Below are 24482 nucleotides of genomic sequence, written 5' to 3'. Positions count from 1 at the left end.
TAATGCGAGAGGTATTGTATTCGCAGTAAATATATTACAAAGAAATATACTCTGTGTGTGAGATAAATATTATTATTTCTATCATATGATTTACACGTACGTTTAGCATGCAATGGGATTTCCGCCTCGGCTTATCACATCTATCACATATCGAATCATTTGTGTGATAACAAGAAGAACAAGCCACGGTTTGAGGAGAGGACCACCATCGTATCGCGCGCAGCCTTCCTCGCAAAATCATTCTTTATTCTTAATCATTATCAAGTACATTGCTCGATGGCGCATCGGACTTACTACGACTCGCGGCTCGCCCTTAAGGTACACTTCATTCACTTAAATGGCATTAAGCTACTGCGCTACAGTCTGACTATTGCCGCTTCCGAATGATAAAATATGCGTTTTATTCGCGTTTGCGTATCTCGAGCGGCCGATAACGAAAATAGACAACCGACGAGTGTTCTAGCAGTCTAATTAGTTTGATTGATCTCTCTCTATATTGTCCTTGGTCCACCTGAATTGTGATTCCAAAAGCAAATGTTCGCGACGCAATATTTAAAGAAGAAATGAAATTAGTAATAAAATATTATAATTATAACAGCACACAATCGTCAAATAAAAGATTGACATAAAATTCTCAACCGAGAGGAAAATACGGAACAAATGACGTTTCAGTCGCAGATATAACGCTATTAAGAAATAAATCAGAATTATGAATGGCAATAAAACGATTTATTTAATCGCAAAAGATTAAACTCTCATTATAAATATAATTCTTACGTTTAAGAATGAATGTCGCTTGATCGGTGATATCTCAGAGATAGTCAGCGATTTGAGAATTACAGCTAACACCTAATTGGCAAGAGTAAAGCACACTTTTGTACATGATATTTATCGCGTATCCAACAAAGAACAATTGTCGATTTTAATTCCAATAAAATTTCAGCAAAACATCAGGTAAAAGTACTTATAACGTAATTACTTATCAAATGACAAATACAATAAATAGTACGAAATAATAAATGAATATCTAATAAAGCAAACGTCCTCTTAAAGTAGTTATATAGTACATCCGTTCATTGAAGCGGATATGTATTTTCAACAAACGATTCCGAACTACGAAACTAATATTTATTCCCTTCTCTTCCACTCTCCATCTCGTTCGTTCCTCAGTCGCAAATAATTTGTCGGTTATACTTAACACTTGCTATTATTTATTTATTTACGAGCAACATTGCAATTAGCAAAAATACTCAGATCAATTTGCTGCGAATATTTTGTCCTACAGGATTAACATTTTTAACAGTTTTAATACGATTGATCAAGTTGCTTTAACATCGCTTTGATCCGTTACGATCGTTGATTTACATCCAATGCTAAACACGACGAATTTTTAAGCATTTTTTTACGCACGAATTTGAATTGTTCACATTACTCGATTCTATAGAGAAATAGCATAAATTATTTACTTGATCGTATTTTATTTGTATCACGTCTATTCTTCAATTAAAAGAGAAAATTTACACGTATAGATTATTGAACTGGCAAGCTTCTTGCGAGAGGAATTAATGGCAGTTTATTCTCGTCAAAATCGAGATTAGCACTTGTGTTTGACGTTATTTCATAACTTTTTATCACTACAAATTATCACTAAAGTTTGTCTGCGTATTCACTCTAGCGTTGTGCTTTCTATGGCATCTGTACAGTTTGTCAATCACTTCACATAGAAATAAAAATATAATATAAACTAGACCGCTTAGGAGAAACAAACAAATAAGTAGCTTATTGCGGTCGAAGCTGGTTCAAAACTTTCGTGATATTAACATAAAAAATATCACGACAACCTGTGTGACACGGGCTTAACGATAAAAATATTTATTTTAATACCTAAAATGAAATGAAAATATCGAAGTTTGTTTAGCAAAGAAAATTAATAACTATTAAATAATTATTATTTACGCCGTGCGTCACATTCATGACTGCTTAATTTATTTAAAACGCGCGAAATGTTGTCTTTCATTTCTTTTCTAGCGATTCTGCTTGTTTCGAGAAGGAAAATCGATATGAACTGACACGCATACTATTCTAGAGTATTTTACACTACGTTATTTAAACTTGGTGTATTAACTTTAATTAAGTTTAGCTACGCTTTTTAAAAGCGAACCTACCATTCGACTAGGATCTGTCAAACTCGAACATTCCCCTAACTTCTCTATTCCGTAAATTAAGTTCAAAGAATTGGATCCCAGCAATTTCAGTCACTCGCTTTGTTTTACTTAAGAACAAGACCTACTTACTATCGATCTAAATTATTCACAGATCAGAAGCTATTGTCGCGCATTTCTTTCGCTATTTCGATTTAACTGTTTTCGTATAACATTTCCCTGCAGGAGACCAATAGAGTTGCTCGTCACTTTTGTCTCCTTTTCGGTGAGAATCATACGAGTCTAAGATCACACGTTCACCGGTCGAACGTTATCGTCCGATTGCTGTTGCTCTCCGCTTTGCCAACCAGAGTCTAAAGTCGTCGAATCGCTCAAGCAACACTGTGGTGTTTCCTCCTCCTGATTATTTCTGTAATCCCTATATTCCCTTTCACGTCCCCTGTCGTTCTCGTCTTCCCGGAAGTAACTGGAACTCGCAGGACCCTCCTGCAGCTCCTCGTCATCCTTCGAACCGTAATAGGACCCGTAACGACCTTGTTGAATCACCTCGTATTGCGCGTCTGGAGCGAGGAACGGACCTCTCGCGCTTCTTGGTTCGTCGCTGTTCGCATAATTGTCACAGGGAATATCGCTGTTGACTGCAGGCAAAGGAAGTGGCAATCGAGACCTCTTCGAAAGCTGACGCTTGCCCATCCTGCTCGCCAGATAATCTACACCTTCCGTATGTTCTGCACCTGCAAAAGAAAAATATTGCTAAAAATACTCCTAAACATGCAAAAAATATAAGAAATTTTTAAAAAAATTTTAATTTGTAAAAGGTCAGAAAAGAGCGATAACCTAGATGTTGGAGTAAAAAATATAATTACGACTAAGAGTTTTTACATGTATGTTTCGGGCTTATTTGTCCCTTATCAACATATGGAAATTACATTGAATGAATTAAAATAAAATAGAATGGACAACAAAGATTGGCTTATCCGCAATTTAAATGGTTACATTATCCAAAACGTGAGAAATTTAATTACAGTCGAACTATCATTTCGACTTATCACGTACATGTAAAAACTCTTAGTTATAAATTATATTTTTTATTCCAACATCTGAACTATCGCTCTTTTCTGACCTTTTAACAAATTGATATTGCGCATACATATATAGAGCTAGAATTGTACTTGTTATTTAATTTTTAACTTTGAGATTAATAATTTAGAAATAAATTATTCTTTGAATTAGGTAAAGAATTTCAATGAATAAAAATATTTATAAGAATTTCTAATAATGAAAGAGTGATATTTAGTCTAACGTCACATAAAATTAATTGAAATAGTTGCAATTCAGTTGTTGCAGACAGAATTTTAATAAGTACCTTCTTTCTCCACAGCCAGATCGTAAAAACTGCTCTCGGGTCCGCAACACGAGGAGACGTCACCAAAATATAGTTCGCTCTCGGATTGCTTTGGGCCGGGATTCGCTTCTTGTTGAAATGCCCCATTTTCCACGCCCTTCAAGGGTTTTCTAATTCTCCGACTTTTGATGGTTCCCTCGTTCCCGCCCTCGGGGTCCGTACTATTAGAAATCTCCTCGGCGTTTTCGTAATTATCAGAAGGACGCTTTACGGACCTCGATCTATGATCTAAACATTTCAGAAAAATACAAAAGCTTAATTTTTAATGCTAAATATCCAAAATTAATGACGTGAATTAATGATTCTTTATGTATATGCTTTTCGATCTTCTTACTTGATTATTATTTAACATTATTTTGTTCAAAGTTTTTTTATTTGTTATTATCGATATTTTACCTTCGTTATTTTCAAAGTTATCCATTCTCTTAGCAATTCTGGCTCTCGACTCAGTCATTTGCGGTCGTCTAGCGGGACTGTTAGGATCGCTATACGGAGGTGGCGGTCCCCACAATGGCACTGGAGTTTCCAAAACGCTATATGATGCGGTGCTCGGAGTATATGGAGCATTCGGAGCGTTTAAAACGGAGTAAGGACCACTCGACTGAGAGTTAAAGACACTATAAGGGCCGGTTCCGGTCTCCACGTTGGTTTCCGTTGGTCGTGTTTGCGTGTGAAAGCCATAATTTGAATCCGGACTCGGCGCTGGACCTCTCGACCTCGACCAAGGTAATCGCCATCTCCTACAAAGCAAAATAATATGAATTAATATTTATTAATATTAATTCATATAATATTAATTTAGTTTAATAATTATTATTAATATTAAAATTATAAACTTTCTTATCCCAAAATTAAAGGGATAAAAGTGAATTTGTTCGTTACAACATGTTCTACTTTTCTAAAACTTTTAATACATTTAAGATTAATATATTAATAATTCCATAATTTTTTATCTCTATCAAATTATCTCTATTGAATAAATAAATAAATAATTGAATAAATAATTGAATATATAGTTAAAATATAATATATAATTATTACTTTAGAAAATATGAAATATTTTAAAATAAAATATTTCAAATTTTGTTTGTCGGCTACTGATTTAATCTCAAAAATAAAATTGTAGAAATATTTCCTGTGTTTCTCGATGTGTTTTTTCTATTATAAACTAAAAATAAATTACGCTGATAAAAATGTTGTCTTATCAATTACATCTACTATGAAATATCATTCTTCAAGAGAAACTTTGACAGTTCGCGAACTGATTCGAGTATCATACGTAATACAAATATAATCTTCTTTTATCTTTTCTTTTGTATACTTTCAGAATCGATGCCAAACCAGACGGGTATCTCGTTGGATAGAGTGTTCAAAGAAATATCTACTGAGCCGCGTCAGTGTGTTGGTGTATGTACTTTAAAAACCAATTGACGTGCGTGGTCGTGCGTTTTATTGCCAGTTCGTGCCATGGCGAATAAAAGTAAACTTCAAAGGGTGCTTTGTTCACTGAAATACATTTCCGAGACTTGAAAAATCTTTTCGCAAATATTGAAAACCGAGAAAAATGCCGTATTAATCAATAATGTATATTAACGGATTATGAGAATATAATGCAAAACGTGGATGCATTATTTTGTATATTATATTTTAAATGTTTATTGCACGTTATTTTTGCATAAAATTCTTAAAATTTATCAGTTTTATTAAACACACGGCACACTCATCATTATCAAGTATTAATATTGAGGTCTGCTAGATATTTATTAAATGTACAATCACGAGTTAATTGTCCGGATGTAAGATACGGAAATTTATTTTATATATTACAAATTCAGTAAATATTATATTTTAGAGAAAATTTGATTGGAAGTGAAAATCTTTGTCAATGATGCATTTCCATCAAATGTACGTTTTTAATTTGTATCATAAAATAAACTTTCAATATCTATGTGTCCGGACAATTAGTTTCGTAACATTATCTTGTTTATTTAACATTATTCTGTTACAATTTTACCATCTTTTACACACTTTCTCAGACTTAAGCAATAACAGATTAAGATAGAAGCAAAGCAAAATCAGACTTTTATTGCAATTTTATTTTGCATTTATATCTTTTAATCTTTTATTAGTAACAATCCAGTAAATTTTTTTAGTTTGTTTACAAGTTTATTTCTAATATTTATCATTAATAAGTTTCTATCTTTAATCAAGTTTCCCCAATAAAATTATAATATTTGGTAAACACATAAAATAATCTCTCAATATTTTGTTATTACTTTTGTGACTCTAGCTGTAATTTTGCTACTTAATTACACATAATTATAAAACACAGACTCTTTTCAAAAAAATACATGTTGCTTATTTGAGATTTTTAAAGATTTTTAGTCAGTAAAAGTTTTATCGTACCTTAAAATTTTATTGAAGAGAATGATGAATATAGCTCTTAAATATTTATTTTCTGAATAATATTATTATCTTGCGTACATACCTGGACGGCGCCATATCAGGATTTGGCGTGTACAGATTTCCGGGTGTCTGTGCCCACCACGGATTCGCGCCCCCGCAATCGTTGCAGCATCCGCAGGACCCGGCCGGCGGTCCCACGGTACCGCCCTGGCCGTACAACGATCTGCATCTTAGTTCCAATTGCTCCCAGTACATCTTCTTCTTCTCATGGCTCAACAGTTGATACACCAGCATGCACGAGAATATGCAAGCCAGGATACCGGCCACCGACACGCCGAAAAGGGCCCTCAGGCAGTCCGACAGCGCGCCGTGCACCGCCTCGCAGTGAGGCGTCCCTTCGAAAAGCACACCGGGATCCCCTCCCTTCGACTGTGCACCGTAACACGTGCACGATCTGTACGAATCATCACGTGGAAACTCAAAATGAATATCTGTGCAGGATGCTCGTTTTGCAAAACTATCGATACTTTTAAAACGCTTGCGTATTTTATAAATTAAGAAAGATTCGTTTGGCTATTTGACATTTATACGAGAGAGATTTTGACTGTATAGCAGGATTAACTTCTATAATAACGCGAAGCGTTATTATCATCGCAAACTATATGGCTGTTTCGTAAATAATGATGCCGAGGCGCTTTGCCACTTTACGGCCGTAATTTCTTCGGGGATATAATAAACGAAAGCGGGAGATATACATACCTCGCACGCGCAGTGTAAACGCACTCGCGGAGGTTCTGCAATCGGGACATGTGAATTACCGTAGTTGTGACGGTGACGAGCACGCACACCAGGGCGCACACCACTCCCACGGAACCGCAGACTTTCATCTGCAAAAGTTATAAACCCAGTTTAATGGCAGAACTGTCAGCGGCAATGACGGCTTTCCTGCGGGGACGAAAAGTTTACGCGGCGAACTTACCAGAAGTCCGTATCTATGCTTTCGCCTAGCTAACAGCATTGTGAAGAAACCCATCAGAATCAACTACGAAACAACAAATTAATTATTTTGGTAATCAAGAAATATTAAAATAACATTTAGAAATATTTTATGGATTTAAATATTTTAAAATAATATTGTATACATTTTTTAAAGGGATTATTTAAAAGGATTGCGATACATGATGTTGAAATGTTTTAAAAATTATTCCGAGTTATGGTAAGAGTTTGTTCATATTGTTATTGTATACAACATATATAGAAAAACATTAAATACTATTGAATAATTATTTTTGTTATTGAATAATATGACAGTAATGATTTTACGCTTATTTGGTCGCCATTAAATCACATGTATCTTCAAATATTAGGGAAGAGTTGTTGAATGTACTTGGTAGTTTAAATCGTACCTTATTAACGTTTTTTATTCTTATTTTATACAAGCATTATTTACTGACAAATATATGAAATAAATAAAATGACTGATTAGACAAAAATTTAACAAATTATAACTCTTACTTGGTGTATGCTAATAATACTTTAAAAAATCAGAAATAACTAATGTTTATTTTTGATTAATTTATGTAGCTGATAATAATGTATAATCGTACAATTATTTTATTCTAAATTTTTATATTTTCGTAAAAGAGATATAATTTATCGTAAAATATTTGACATTTATTGTATACATTAAAAATTATTATAAAAGTTAAATCAATATTTTTATAAAATTTATCAAGTTTCTTAAATCACTAGAAATTTTATTACAATAAGTGATATTTATGTAAAATTAAAAATGTCAATTACAAAAATAATTTAATTTAATTTCCTTATGTTTTTACTATTGTTATTTATTAATTATTAAATATTTGTTTTTTTAAATATAAATTATTAATAAAATAAAAATTAATTAATAATTTCTATTATTAATCTTACATTTTCAATTGAAGAAATCAATATTATTAAAAATAAATTTGAGAGATCCACAGGTATGTGCAATTTAAATAATCGGTTGCTTAAATTATATCTTTTGCAGCCTGTTGCAAAAAGTCGTATAATTAATCTGTACTTGAAACATCGAGTTATAATTTCTTACGTTTATTTGTATATAAATCAGTACCAAATGGGAAACATAAAAAGCAAAAAATAACTTAAGGAGTACTTATTCGACAACTCTCCCTTACTATACGCGTAGTAATCAAACGAATAAAACAAACACTACGCATTACGGATTCGCTGTGCGAGAGCTCATAAAATTAAAAGAAATTAATCATGTGCATAATTATGCCAGCGGTATAAAAAACTTGACTAACGTTCTAGAGTTAATTTACTTGTGATGCTACTGCTTGATATGCTACTGCTTGATACATTAACATTTTTTTGCATGCGTCCATCAGCATGGTTATCGGTACGCCAAGACGCATTTGGCAATACGACCAATTGATCCTTGTCTCTCACCATAATGCCGGGAATGTAAGACGGTACGGTCTCGAAGAGCGCTAGACTGTCCGTGTGGGCCGAAAGGATCGCGTGCACCGCCAAAAAAAGACTGCCGACCGCCGCGCTCAATCCACCGCAGAGGTAGCAAAGGACAACGTACTTCTTGCAGCAACCACCTTCGCCGGTGTGACCTGCAAAACAGATCCATGAAATTCTAATCGCTTCGATGAAAAGCCTTGCGCGTGCACAGGATACGATATTTTGATAATAAATGCAAGATCACGACTCGATCTAAAACTACTTGCAGGTGATTGTTGTTTTCTTCCCTTGAGAATTCAACAATCTAATTCACTTCTAATATTACGACAAATCGAACTGATTTTTCAAAAATAAGTTTGCTGAATATCAGCAAACAAAATATTCTTATCAAATTTCTCTCGGGTCCTAGAGATAAAAATAAAATGATACACGAGGAGCATTTCGCTATCGGTGCGCAATGACGCGGATCGTAAATCTGGTGATGTCAAGGCTGCAGTTAATTTCAGTCTCGCCGACGATGCATTATCGAAACGTGAATATCAACGTGAGTTCGAAGGTAATCGCTGTCTACGGATATTCGAGGAATTTCGCTCGCGGCACGTTTCTCATTGTGACCAGATCAGGACTACGGCTGTTGGGTTCTCACGCGAGGACAATCATTATCCCGCTAACCGAGGACCCAGCACGCTTTACTCCCGCTGGGATTTCTCCCGGAAAGGGTCGATAGTCCCACAAAGGACATTTAAGGCCGTCGGATAGGCCCTTACAGACACGTGATAAATGATAACAATCACAAGAGTGCGAGTAATGAAAAATGTCGAGCCTCGTAAATTAATGAATGAAAGAGAATTAAAGCAAAGGCATTGGAATCGAAGTGGCGCTCGATGTGTTTCAGTTTATTCATTCGAAAACACTGAATGAATAATTTCAATCGCTTTTATTGCCTATCTCGCAATTCTCGTAGAAACTCAGAAACCACCGTATTGTATTTCCGCTTCTATCCCGACCACATTGGGGAATGCCTACGACGTTGCTTTTGTAACGTTCAACGCAGCTGTGTGTTACTCCGCCTGACGGCATCCGGGTTCGACTTCCATTGTCAAAAGCTTCCTCTATTGAGTCCAGTGCGCCAACCGTATTGGAAGTTCTCTCTTAATGAATTCTCGAACGTCGATATACCGCATAGCTTTGAAGACAATGAACTAATATTCCTATCTTTAGGAGGCTCTTAGAATTAATTTTTTTTTATCGGATAATTGTTGACGCGCTAAAAATATTGGAAAATTAAGGTCAATTTTTCTAGTCCGTTTTTATATTTAAAATCACTTTGAGTGCAGAGTAAAGATTAAGATGTAAATCAATCATAAAGCTGTATCAGTATCTTTTGATGTGATACTCAAGATGATCTTAAAATTAAAACGAACTACAAATATATCTCAGAACAAAATATTGGAGCGTAAACGGCATTAAAAATATATTTATAAAGACGAGAAGCAATTATTAATGTCAAAAATTTATATTTGCTTCCAACGTAAGATATAACTAGTGAAAATTGAAAGGACCTGTTGAAATAAAAATCCGGGGTGAAAGAACGATTTAAACTCCAGGGAGGGATTCGATATACGTTAAGCACGGGTTTCGACAAATATCTTCAAAAAGTACCTGAAGCGTGATGCGTCTTCTGATCCTAATCTATACCGTTGGAAAAGGCGGGATATAAAATTTACGGAGTGGAAATTCTTACAGAGGGGAAAAGTCGAATGGAATCCTTAAGAAAACTCCTCTCTTTCGATTCCTTTCTCCGGGGGGAGTGAATCTACCGTTTTCACGTTTCCGAGGACAATGATGGGAAAAACGGTGACCTTAACGTCAAAACGTACGCTCATCCTACTTTAATGGAATATTCACGGTTGGGAAATGGATGAAGCTCTGTGGTCTTCCTTGGGTCTAACACAATGTCTAGACCTTCGACCTGTCACGGCACGCCTTACCTGCGTTATATTTACCGCCGGAAAAAATTTCTGCCTAAATGGGTCTAGAACGAATTAGGTATTTCATGTTTGTTTTCAGGATTTTGAGTCTTGTATGCGAAAATACATGTAAGATTACATGTTGTTTCTCGTTAATGTGACAAAATATATGACAGAATATCTGAGATACTTTGCAGCTACCACGGGAATAAAGATGAAACAAAAGATTTGTGTAGTCTCTTTAGATCTAATTTATACAAATGTACAACAATCTGACGCGAAGAATCTTCGCTAAATTGTAGATATTTCGCGAATGCTATTTCAGTGCCGCGTAGCTAAAAATATTTTATACATATGTGGCGTAGATAGCTGACATCGAGAACAACTTTTGCTATGGTACTATTCGGCTTGGTGATATGGATCAGTTGCGGTAATAGCCGCATCAGAAAATTTACGATCTAATATTTGTCTAAGAAAGTGCAAATAGAAACGGAATCTAATATTGTAGCAAAGCAATCTCAAATTGTGCCGTCACATTTCTTGATAGAGAAGACACATATAAAGTCATTCTTTCCCCGATAAAAAAAAAATTATACGAAAGGAGATCTCTCGTCTGAAGTTTGTTACTTTGTGAATACTGCGACATTTATAAAAAAAAATAATAATAATTTCAAACAAAACGCGCTGATTAAGATTGATAATTTTATACATCGATATTTAATTAAAAATTATTAATTTTAAATTGTATTGTAAAAATCCAGCGTATTATGCGAGCGTTGAAAGAGCGAGGTGCCGCAACCTTTGACCTTGCCTTAAGACAGCGTCACGCGGTGCCTATTAATAAGCATGCACACGAGTGCACAAAAGGGAGCGTGAAAAGGGGTGGCTGATAAGCGAAAGGGGTTTGTCGGCGTACCACAGGGATGCGGATAATGCGGCCTCGGGAAATGCGCGTGATTCGCCGGATGCGGCAAGTGCGAGTGCGAGTGTGCCGCTATCGGGAACGGATAGCCCTGGTTGTCCATTTCCATTTCCGTTCCGAGGCGACAACGCACTATTTGGAGCACCGGGTAGCCATCCATCTTCCTCGCGTTGCTCTGCGTCAGCTCACGACAATCTTCAATAATCCCGCGTGCTCGTTCCTGTGTTTTTATCACTCGTCGTCACATGGCGCCGCCGACAATTTAACCGCGCCGCTGCGGCGAATAATTTTGACTAAATCGGGTAGAATTCTTGATTCATTCGATTGATTCTACATAGAATAAAAATAGTACGAACAAGGATGAATAACATATTAATACAAATTGTTCAAAATTTAATTTAGCATCAGAATGCAATGATTAACAATTCGTTTTGAAGCATTTTGTTTTTTTAATATCATCAATTTTTAGAATTGTATTATTATTAATGCTTGTCCATTTTAACGCGATAAAGTACTATTTTATCAAATATTTTTAAAATTTTAAGTTAAAAATTTTTTTGTAATACGATACAATCATTAGATTATTTTTGAAAAAATGTATTATAAATATCTATAATTTCTTCTTTTTCTTTCCTCGAAATCTTCTCCATTAAAATAATAATAAAAATCAATTAAAAATTTATTTGACATAAATGCAAAAGTATATTTGAAAAAAAGAAAAACTGCATAAATATTGAAGAAAATAATTGTATAAATGACTTAATTGTTTTAACTTCATTACATTGAAATGTAAACTAATAAAAACTAAATTATTCTCTTCGAGAAAAGCGTAAGATAGTTAAAATAAATTAGATTATACGCAATAACCGTTTTTCATTATTATACAAAAATTGCAATTGTTTATATACGTAGGAATAATGGACGTTATGAACAAAAACTCAATATTTATAGCGGCATTAATCGACATAATAAGTAATGCATAGCTATCATTCGACCATACGTGTCTGCGATATTCTACGTGGGTCACGTGTCACCATGAGAGTTCTCCATTTTCCAAGGTCACCTGTTCGTCGTGCATTTCCGGCTGGGTCAACTCACTTTCACCGTTAATAGTCGTCATCGAAAATTATTACTAACGTCAACTCCAATATTCTCAATTAATTGTCATTCAATATTTAGCTTCGCGCACAGATCTTTGTTAGATCTAAGTGATTCAATTGTCATCCTGTTGATTTCCATCGTCTATTCTTCCCAAGACACGAAAATTCACTCTCGTATCGACGATCGCGCACTCGAGAGAATTCACAGTGGTCGCTGGCGGACACGTTGTGATGTGTCCCACAGGTGGCGGCTGCCGTGAGCGATGATTTTGTCAAGTTCACACGAGATTCAGGTGAACCGAGTTTTTTTTAATATCAAGGAGACGATTCGAAACACGCTTAGCACATAAACACCACATCGTTAGCGCGGTGGCTATCGTATCGTCGAGCCACTTTCAAGTCGCTCGCATCCCTCAACGGGGAGGATCGTCCTACTCTCGGTTGGTGCATCGACTGGTCGATATACCCCCGGATGATTCGAGCGACCCGGCGCGGCCGAGGGTTGAAATTCTGTAGGAATGCGGGGATGCAATTCCCCGAGCGAACGGGGTAGAAATCTAACGCGTGGTCGTCGATAACGCGCGTCCGCGTCTGATAAGACACCCGCGCCAACATCGCCACCTCCTCATCCGGCTGTTAGTGCAATTGTCGGCATGATCGTGAAACTACCCGGCATAGGATGGAGCTACCACCGACCAACGTTCCGACGTCATTTCGGTCGAATTTTCAGGAAACGCCGCCTGACGTTTCAACGACTGCCTGACATTTCAATCTCGAATGGAAATTAAGTCATATGGAGTGGGTGTTAACGTCATCCATATCGACTATTCACATCGGCATGCAAGAACGGGAAATATTGCACGCGGTAATAAAATCCCTAAAGAATATGACTCTGTTTGCTATCATGAATTATTCAATAATAAATAAAGTTTATCGTTGGAAGCAAAGATTTGATAGAAGATTTAATTATAATAAATTGAGCAAACCGTAAACGTTTTATGTATTATACGTAGAGTTACATTTTCGTCGGCAGCTTTTTAGTCAAACATAATTATAACTCAAAGAAAAAAGAATAGTGATAACTATAAAAGTGACATCTATATACATTTTAATATGCAGAATTAATTTACATAGTTAACCAATTTACTTTTAATTATTACAACTGAAGCTTTAATAGTTGTTCTACATTAATTCTAAATATTCTTTAAATCTCGTAGAGAGAGAAATCACATAAAAACTGCGTAAACTCAATTTTTATTTTTTTAGATTTGACGATTGTAAAGAGTATCGAAACTTGTGTACATGCCACTTTTTATACATATTACTTTCTCCAATTGTTTCAAGAAATACAAATTATGTAAATAGAGCGTGCAAAAATCAAGTTACTTACATTGATTGGCAGTAGTCGCCTCGTAACGTCTCATTGGCCTCGGTGGAGGACGCGGTGGAAGAGCAGGAGGTTGGTGCGTTCTTGATGCCACTTCAACGCCTTCGTCACTCTCGCCTTCAGTTCCACCGTTGTTTCCACCGGACTGCATTACGTGACATTGACATTTGTTCTTTGTTGGAACTGAAACCTAAAAGGTCGAAGTACTCATGTTAAATTACGTCAAGACTCAATGGCGTTCGTCTAACAAAGGAGGATGCAAGAAAGCATTTTATAAAAAATCTTTCTGCATTACATGAATAAAATTAAAAAATTGCAATAACAATTTTAGACGTACAAATAAATGATCCACTATTTGTTATCAAATATTTATTATCGAAAAATATCTGTATAATTTAAAGATAAAATTAATCTCCATTACGCTGTCTAATATTGACCTTATCTTTGGCTTACAAAATACTATTTCTAGAGTATCTTTTAACGCTAAAAATAATACTATCCTTAGAATTTGCAAGCATTATTGCACATTTCCGAAAAAATCTAGGGTAATGTAGGCTAAAAATGACAATTTTGGGCATATTTAGAATGATATTGCGGTTAAGGAAATTTAATTTATCCAATTTTATTATACACTATCTCAAAGTATTATCTTTTATCTTGAAAATAAGATTTCTTGTTTTTTATCATTTTTTAATACCAAGTTACATGGGTTTGAAATTAAAATTATCACTGTCTGGCGCTCACTCGAGGTCGGCCGTGTGTCACTTTGTAAATAAAATAAACGTAGACAAAAATAAAAAATAATAAAAATAAAACAAGAATAAAAAGTAAAAAATAAAAAAGTGAAATAAAAAGAAATATAAAAAACAGAGTGTAACAAAGGCTGCCTACGCGTGGTCCGGAAATATATATTGTAGCTAAATGATCTTTTAGCGATTTGATCTTTACTCTCATATTAATATCAGAATATTAAGTCCAAGAAATACAAAATATGTAATACACACAAAAATAAAAGTGCGCGCGAACTAAAATATAATACTTACTAGATAGATGAGAGAGAGAGAGAGAGAGAGAGATGCCTAATTTAAAACCCATGTAACTTGGTCTTAAAAAATCGTACAAAAATAAAAAAAAATTTATTTTGCAGGTAAAAGATTGCATTTTAAAATAGCGAAAAGAAAATTGCAAAAATTAAATTTTTTTAAACCTGATGCCATTTTAAATATGATCCAAATTATTATGTTTTGCCTATATTACACTATTTTTTTCAAAAATGTGATGTGATAGTATTTTTCTGAGCACGGATTTAAATTATGCAATAAAAAATCTTCGAGAAATGACGCTCTACTTGAAAACAATTTAAAAAAAGTTAAATTTTGTCGGAGTGTTATTTTTCAATACTTTTCTTCACGTTTCAGACAAATTGTGAATTCCAATTCGATAGAAAGTTTCTTGTGATAAATTTGTTTGATGACATTACTTTCATATTTCTTTGACTTTTATCTATTTTTTTATCACATAAAGCGTGTTGTATCGAAGGAACAAATGATAATCCTAAAGCGTTATATGAGTACGCCAGATCTGGTGAAGGAAAGTTGCAATAATTTATTTGCAACTGGCGATGATAAGAAAAGGTCATCGTTCAATTAAATTGGTGCTTGACAATGTTCGGCCTCGTCTGACGAGATTAGATTATTATTTGTTTGATGCGACATATTTTGTTTAATAAAAAAAAGAAATGTAAAAAATGAACTGATGAATTTATTGCAAGAAATACTAGTTTTCATATCGAGCCGGAATCTATAAAGGCGTAAAAGGTAAAAGAAATTGTTAAGAAATAATGAGAATTACTTTCATCATTAAACTATATCGGTATGTGTCAACAATAAATACTAAATTTTAAAGTGGATCATTTGTACACCTAACAGTGTTATATCGTTAACTCTGAAGTAACTAATCATAATTTATGCAGATTAATTTACATCATAATATATCAAATTGCTAAGGATACTGAGCATGAATTGTTAATGAGTTTTAAGAGCAGTATCGAAATAATAAAAGTAAAATAATTAATTTTTACGAGCAGTAAATGTCCACTGTGCGCTATGTGTTATTATTAATGACGTTATACATATATATGGTGTCTTTCTTTCTCGGTCATTAACTATCTAGCTCTAGGCGGTAATTATAAAAGTCGAGCGAGAACTAGATCGTATGACTTTCAATGTCAGCATCTCATTAAGCTTCGTTATCAACACTTGCGGGCAAAGAATGCCCGATAAAATATTTTTTGTCGCACTCGCGGCGAAATTCGAACATTTCTGCAACGGGCACCGATCATTAATCATTCGTGCGCGCGCTGCACATTTGGCCCTCGGCTGAAAATATTTCCTGATATAAGCTCTAAGGGCAGAACCGTTGCTTAGTACACGATTTATAGCTTCTCGCGTGGCCAGGACACGGCGAACGTAACTCAAGCGTGCGCGGATAGAGATATGGCGATTCACGAACATGTATTTTCTCAGATGTGGCGGCAAAAACGGCTAGGAATATACGAGCCGTTGGGCGGAACGGTGGCATAAGTCATTCTCCTCATTTGGCGAAGCACGAAGAAAATTTATGGAAGTGCAATCGTGCAAGATCTAATTAATTTCTACTGTCCTTTTACGATTACAAGAGAGGATGCAGAGGAGGCGAGAAGGTTTTTAAATTTTGTAATGACTCAAGCAGTCATTGTGCAAAAAGTTCATGAATTCCATGTAGAATAAATCAAAATAATCCAGATTTGCATACCTGAATGGCGTCGATGCCCATAAGAGCCGCGTTTTTAGTGTCGCTCTGCCCGTGCGGATGGCTATGATTGTGCACGTGACCATGGAGATGTCCATGGTGATCCAAACTTGATGGCGCTCGATCTCTTGGCCTGGTCTCGGGATGACTCGCGTGCAATGGATGCACCGATTGCAGGTGATGATGATGATCGTGATCCAATCTGCTGTGCGTTCTAGTATTAGCGTTTGACGATGAGGACTCGCACGATATACCGGAACTAACGTGATGATGGTTCACGCTAGAGTGACCAGTTAAACTACCCGACGAGCTGCCGTGATGATGACCACCCAAGGGTGTCGTCGATAAGCTACTGTTGACATTGACCACGTGCCGATGCACCGTGGGCGATCCGCCATGGTTCATCATGCTCGAATTCGACGAAGCGCCGCTTAGAGCACCCGAAGTACCGTGATGATCGTTGGGGAAAGCAGTGTTCGAGTGATGAGCCAGGCTGGAGCCGGCATTGAGCCGATGATGACTGTGGGGGGAGTTTAAGTGGTTTATCGTGGCCGCAATGGGCATCGCCGTAGAATGATGGTGTCCGATAGAAGTGGCAGAACTGGTTTGATTCATAGAACCGGAACCTGGAACGACAACAGCCAACTTATTACAACATATGATAGTTATTAAGATTAGAAAGATTGTAAAAATACAAGACACAAACCTGATCCGTTTAAAGCACCAGAATTTCCATGGACGTGGTTAGTAAGACTAGTTGTCATACTTCCATAATGATGTCCGGTCATCCCTTGCGTATGCGCGTGATGTGTTCCGGATCCATGATGATGGTTCGTTTTCACATTGCTGTGATGATGATGCGTGTGTTGTCGTTGGTGTTGTTGAAAACCCATTAAACTTTCATCGATATTCGTGTTGCTTCTGAAATTGTCGGCGTGCTTGTGAACGTGGTTGTGTATATCGCCATGAAAGTGTCCATGGACGCTACGCTCCATCGCCGCGGGCTCGTGATGATGCTGGTAAGGATTCAACACCTGCTGCACGTTTTTCAGTTTTTCCTTGCTGGAGCTTTGTTTCTGCGGCGACAAGCTGGCGTGATCTTCCAGCTGCTTATCTAATTCTTTGCCGGTTGTGTCAAGCAAATTCGGTCCTGTTTCCAGCAAAGGACTAGGACTCGAAGTTAAATTGTGCTGGTTGTCCTGCAGAGTCGATGTTTCTTGGACTCTTCGGGCGGCCTCGAAAGCCAGATTGCGAGACAGATCTAAATTACGAGGACTGCACGAAAGATTGTGTCCGTGAAGGGATAGCAACGAACTCTGATTATTCATGGATCTAGAATTAGGCGACATATTTGTTTGATGTTCCAGAAGATTGGCATTCCTAGCGTTGTCCAGATTGATCTGCGATTTATCTTGATGGGGACTGTCCAACCTTCGTATTGGCTCGAAAACGTTCTGTAAGTTCTCCAGATTTCGCGAGAGTTCTTGATTGTTGGAGATCCTACTATTTATATTTCTTTCCATTCTGTCTCTCGGTGTCCTCATGGGATCCATATTGTTGATCGTGGAACACTGACAGGGATGTTGTGGATTTTCAGGCACATCCAAATCGCTAATCAGTTCTGGTTGAGACATTTTAAGATCTAGAAATAATGTACAAAACATACAGATTTAATCTGCAAGATTCACAATACATACTTAAATATTGCTTCAATTTCAAGAAACTTTAATAATGAATCTTTATAGAATTTTTTTATTCTGATTTCTTGGCGCATTTTTTAATAATTTGTTCTAATTTTATTAACATTAGAAAAAACTTACTACAATATAATTATACAAATAATTTTTGTAATTATTATTACTCATTTTGTAAAAAAAAGGAATTTTAATGACTAGCTTAGTTTCATAAAGATTTTTATTCTTCCTCAAAAAATAACAGAGAAATTACGCGGAGTGTATTAGTCAACTGCATAATAAATATGAGAAGATGTGAAACAAAGTGCTCGCTAGACGGATCTCCCCAGTCGATCTCTGTTTTTATATGTTGCTCGTGGTAGCTCCCGCTGTTTCGTAATATAAAGCGATTTATCAAGTGCAACGATGCAGGACATCAAAACGAACCACCACTCGTCGCGATACACAAAATACCGGTCATCGCGCACTCGTGAATCGTTCGACGCATCGATCCTGATCTAGACGGCCGGTATGTCAACGCCGTTGCTGCCAACCCTCGTCTCGAGCTATCACGCGTATGACAGTAATGAGTTGAATCCATTTGCAATCGAATAAAAACCGTGAGCCGTTGCTGAATAACTATAATCCAGTTTTCCTATTTGACATGCGCTTCTGTCGGCGTGACGCGAAAAGGGAAAATTGAAAAAGTATTGTTTTAAATAGATTTCTTAAACAAATATTACAAGTATTATATTGTAAATGTTACAAGTAAGTTTTAAAATAATTTCTTAAACAAGTTATGCAAATATGATTTTTAAATGAGCTCATAATGTTAAAGAGAAAATCTCATAAATTTTATATTAAACATTGAATAGTTAATTTTATTATTAGAATAAACTTTTTTTTTACAATTTACCGAATATCCTTAATTCTGGTAAAAAAGTTCTATAAAATTACAAAAAAATATTAAAATATTGAAAAGATTTTGTTAGCTAATTTTGTTAGCAGAAATCAGCTAATGAAACTGACGCATCTCTAAATTATGACAAGCCACGATGGCGTGGTGTCGGATGCAAAAGCGCTCGCGAAACTTTATCACCATTCGTCGTTAAAACTTTTCCAATGACTTTCCTCCGAACTTGAATAAACATCTTTGAAAAGACTTTAGTGGTTCGTCATGACTTTTCAAAAGATGGGAGGTCTTTTACGACCAAGCATTGTGAGAAGACTTCAAGAAGGCACTGAAGCGGTTTATTACCCGTTTACCTCGTTAGGAATTGTTACGGATTTCAATTGTAAGTTTATTATACTGGGCATGAGAAAACTTCAGATTGTAATTTAAACAGATAATTAAGTGTAGATAAATTATTAAAAATAGTTATCCAGATAGATTCGTTTTAATTAAATAAATATTTATATTTAAGAAATATAATATTAGATACGTTTAAAAATATATTAATATTTTTTTAGAAGAAATGAAGATGTGTTTAAAAATTATCAAAGTTCCATTTGCTTAAATCTGGAGAAAATTTATACAAAATCTTTCTGTTGTTTCTTTACTAATTAATAAGATTATAGAAAAAAGTTGACAAATGCATGTCATTTAAATTAATTTTTTATTACATTTTACATTTGAAGCTGTTTTGGATGTAAATCAAAGTTCGTAATAGTAGCTTTATGTTCAGATATCTATCATTACATGTTAAGCTTTTCAGTAATAACAAATTAATTTATTATAAGCTTCTCTGTAATACGCTGCAAAAGATATAGATTTAGAAAATTGGTCGCCTAAAGCGCACTTATGATCTCTTAAATCGTATCGTCTTCAAAAATACCAAATTTATGAATTAAATTAATTAAGAATATAAGGAACTATTAACTAATATTTATTTTATTAATAATTTATCAAAAAAGCGATCAAATATTTAATAATTAATAAATAGCGATCAAAAACAGTAAAAATACCGAAATAAAATTAGTTTAAATTTAATTTTATAATTGACATATTGACATGTTTTTATTCAAAGCGATTATTAGTTTCACTGTTATCACTTATCAATCTTACATTAGTATTATTTATATTATAGTAAAATTTCTGATGGTACGAGTTAAGAAATTTGACAGAATTCATAAAAATATTGATTTAATTTTTATAAAAATTGTAAATATGTATACATATATAATAAATATAAAATGGTTTACAACAAGTCTTCTTTTACAAAAATATAATATAATTCAAAATAAAATTGCGTTATTACCAGCGATATAGTTAATAAAAAATTTAGATCAAATGTATCTGGTTTCTTTTAGAGTTGATAGCATATAGAAAACAAGACAAAACTTGTTAAATTTTTGTCTATAATACTTATTTCTTATTTTATTTTTGTTATTAATTTCTGCTGATATAAAGCAAAACTGTAAATTATTAAAGAGATGCGTTTTATGAGATACTTTCAGCAACTTTTCTCTTAATCAGTGTCAGATATATCATTCGAAACTCGTTAAATCCATTCCAATTTGTGCAAGTTACTCATCCACACGAGAAAATCTATAAAAATTAAAAAAAATTTGCGCATAAAAATTTTGCCTTGCGAAAGTACGTTTTAATATCGCGTCGAGTTCGTTTGATGTCCGGCATCTAACTGCTACAACCAGAGTCCGAAGTGGTCTTCGTAAGTACAACCAGTGACTCCGGGCCGCTCACATTCCTCGTATCTCGTTATACGAGCGCAAAGACTTCGAAGGCCACGGTCAAGTTCGATGCCGATGGCTTGGGCTCGGACGCCGCAAGTTTTTTTCTGTCGTTCGATGATCTCGCAGTAGTCGGCAAGAATGGAAATATCTTCGCGACACGTGGATTTAATTTCGCTTATATCCAGAAAAGTACAGTTGAACGCTCGTCGCGCTCGCTCATCGATGAAATCGATCCAGCACTCTCGCTTACAAAGAACATTCCGGTGTGACTTTTCGTAATCATAAATTTGATCCAATTTAATCGATTGAGACTGTCGATTAAGCCTAATCTTGTGATCTCGAAATTGCGGAATGGATCTACAAGTTAGATCGAAACTGATTTGCGAAATAAGTAACAACGAAGTGAAAAATAATTGATAGCATCCGTGATGAACGTTTTAACGTATGCGAATCACGAATCATCATCCAAAGAATATTGCGCGATATGTAACACGTAAATATCTTTTAAGTAATTCCCGTTGACATAATCGATTATGCGCAGAATCACGCTTAAGAGTTTCTCCAGGTTACTTTTCGCGATACGACTCGCCGATGCGGTTGCGAGACCGTGAGAAGAAGTGACGACCTTTTCGTCGGCGGTACAGGCCCCGCGTTTCGCACGAGCGTTACGAAATCGCTCGGCTGCACTTAAAGGCCCGCCGTAATCTGTGGCGCGATCGAAATGTAACGTCGTCGTTTGCGCTCACCTGCGAATCGGTTTTCCCGAGAGTCGACCGGATCCTCTCAATCACTGTCGCCCGACGACTGCGCTCTGCCTTCCGCGTGCTCGAAGATCGGCGCACGATGCAAGGCCCCGTTGTGCAACGGAACGGTCTTCGTTCCTCGTTATCCCTCGGGAATAGCCTCCTGCTATTGCGAGATAGTGCATTTTCCAAAGGTGCGTGTCCCAAAGTCCTTTTTCCTCTCTCTCTTCCTTTTTCTGCCTTCCCAATTGTTAGCCGATGCGACGCTTCTTAACGAGGCTTCGATATTTCTGGAAGCGTCATATCGTAAGGAACCATGGCAGTCCCATGGCAAAGAGCAGGAGTAACGAGCCGGCGCAACAGATGCAAGAGTTCCTCGAGAGTTCCTCCGTTGACGGCGATAAAATTTCGCTGAGCAATCGGTTATTTATACGGAGCTTCTTGATAAAGCAATGTCGAAAGATGAAGTGCACATTGATTCTCTCTATAAATTACTATGGATTACTGATATATAAACTCACAAACAAGCGTTGTGATGGCAAGAACCGTTAAATATTTGAAATTAGTCAGTCTTGATTAATGGCGACTTAAGAACTTTGCATACAATTTGGAATTTAAAATTTCCAGAGTTTTCTAGTCTGTCCTATAGTAAATTCTAACGACGAACGAATTCTTCAATGCAGTTAATTATTGTAACGAACAGCTTAGAACTCACATTTGTTATTCACAAAATTTATATCGATGTCACGCTGATGTTGAACCCAACACGATAAATCACAAACAGCAAAAACTGTAATTTCCGTTCTCTTCACTAAACTGACGAAATTTTCACAATTTGTACACTACGCCACACACAGGTAGGCTCATACAATCACAAGAATGCGTCGAACTCCGAAACGTGATCCAGCACAGCAGGAAAAGAAATAAAGATATTCTCAAATTTTGTCGGAACTCAACACGATATCGATAATTCTCGATAAAATTTTCACGTTATTACCGCGATAACGTAGAGACGGAGAGGAGACGCGGAGCAGGATATCGTGAGAGAGTGTTGGAGCCTTCCACCTTCACTGGCAGCCGTTCTGCCTTGGAATGTGCCTTTGCCCCCTGTTCTCCCCTCTTCTGAGTCGCTAGAGAGGCCCCAAGGGCCCCGACTGTTACACGGCATCCGTCTCTCCCTACCAGTTGTACCGGTACCAACCGACCGATTCGGTTCTTGGATCGACCGTGTGTCGGACCCACCCACTCTCGCAAGCCTGGAGCTAACTCAATAGGTAGGGTAGAGAACGTTCAGCTTCAGTTTAAAACAGACTTTCAGGAGCACATTAACTTCTTCTTGGTCGTTATTGGACATGATAAGCAATCGTTTTATTGGCAAATATATAAACCTTCTCAAACAACGCCGCGCCACCCGTCGTGCATTTATCCCGAATTAAATTGGCTACTTTATCAAAGTGACGCAGTTACTTTTTTTTTTTTATTATAAACAAGTCTATATCTGTCTTATAAATTTATATCAAAGATATAAGACATAATATCAAATTTATATTTAATGCTAATGATTACATTATAAACATTTTTAATTTAATCTTTCTCTAATTTGTATAATTAAATTTTATATAATATGCAATATGAATTAAAATTTTATTATGTTTATATAATTATTATATAAATTTATATTTATATATTAATTATATAATAAAATTTTTATTATTTAAAACAATATTTATAAAAAATGTATTAAAAATACCTGGAACTCAAAGAAATGTATGTCCATCTAAATTTTCTAATTCTTAGTTAATGAATGTTCAAGGTAAAGGGTAAGCGAGTAATAACGACCAGCTATACTTTTACGACGGTTGCGTTGCCATCGAAGAAGTTAAAAGGTATAATCAGGGAAGTAACAAAATAAATCTCATAAAATTTAGTACGTTCTTATTCTTTCATTTTTTGCGTTTACGACGATCTTATGAAGTACGTTGTTGAAGAGAACGGTAAAAATAAGTACTTTTGGAGGCGCTTCAAGTATTCTTACAAATATAGTTTGTTCAGTCGAGAATTCTTTGAGCCCCTTTATCCGGTGGATCTTTTTTAAGGGACTGTCTTACCGAGTAGTAGTAAGAGATCAGGTTGACGCGACGTTTCGTTGTTTGCAGCTGATAATTAAAAAAAAATTTACACATTATTTTTGTCAAAAGAAAAATTTGATATTAACAAAAAATGGATTTAAATTAAAGATATGGATTTTATTGATCAATATAAATAAAAAAAAATGTATACTTACATAAAATGTTTCCAATGGCTCAATATGGAGTACAAGAGCAATACATTTCTTCTATTTTTTAAAAAAATTTAAAGATTTACATACATATAGAGTGAAAACTATTACAAAATCCTTGAAGATAAAGTTTAATGCATTGTAATGTTACGCACGAATGTATGTAATCAATAAAATTTAACCTGTAGAAACACGATGTAGAATAATACAATATATATATATATATATATATATATATATATATATATATTGTGTCTAGCAGGTAATAGAATGTTACACTCTTGACAAGCTTGTTTTACATAAATATTCGACTTTCGAAACAATAGGATGCCATGGGTAGTATTTACCGAAATAACATAGAAGCGTAAGCGTTATGGATTCATCCATATAAACAGCCATTGAATAGGCGTTTCTCAACTAAACGTACAAGACAATGGAGGTATGATTATATACCGAGCTTGATGTCAGAATTGATTC

General features: G+C 35.3%; 1 protein-coding gene across 1 annotated transcript; it reads right to left on the bottom strand.

Moving 5' to 3' along the window:
- Positions 1-225: 225 nt before the first annotated feature.
- On the bottom strand, positions 226-22858 carry LOC105202167. Its single transcript, XM_011170558.3, has 11 exons — positions 21731-22858; positions 17324-18259; positions 16621-17243; positions 13831-14017; positions 8428-8600; positions 6953-7015; positions 6733-6860; positions 6056-6427; positions 3964-4307; positions 3529-3795; positions 226-2896 (listed from the first exon to the last, which is right to left on the bottom strand). Exons 2-11 carry the CDS (start codon positions 18249-18251, stop codon positions 2451-2453), a joined length of 3531 nt encoding a protein of 1176 aa, XP_011168860.1. The 5' UTR covers positions 18252-18259; positions 21731-22858; the 3' UTR covers positions 226-2450.
- Positions 22859-24482: the final 1624 nt, after the last annotated feature.

This window comes from Solenopsis invicta, chromosome 9 (assembly GCF_016802725.1).
Source record: "Solenopsis invicta isolate M01_SB chromosome 9, UNIL_Sinv_3.0, whole genome shotgun sequence".
Taxonomy (NCBI): domain Eukaryota; kingdom Metazoa; phylum Arthropoda; class Insecta; order Hymenoptera; family Formicidae; genus Solenopsis; species Solenopsis invicta.
Note: the sequence above shows the minus strand (reverse complement) of the source record. Positions and strands in the feature narration are given on the sequence as shown.

Bases quoted from the DNA above. Each gene is read 5' to 3' on its own strand.
- LOC105202167 (XM_011170558.3), bottom strand. From the start codon at position 18,251: ATGTCTCAACCAGAACTGATTAGCGATTTGGATGTGCCTGAAAATCCA. The intron at 7,016-8,427 runs GTGAGAGACAAG...GTTGTTTCGTAG, and splicing joins CTTACATTCCCGGCATTATG to TTGATTCTGATGGGTTTCTT. The intron at 4,308-6,055 runs GTATGTACGCAA...TTTGCTTTGTAG, and splicing joins CCTGATATGGCGCCGTCCAG to GAGATGGCGATTACCTTGGT.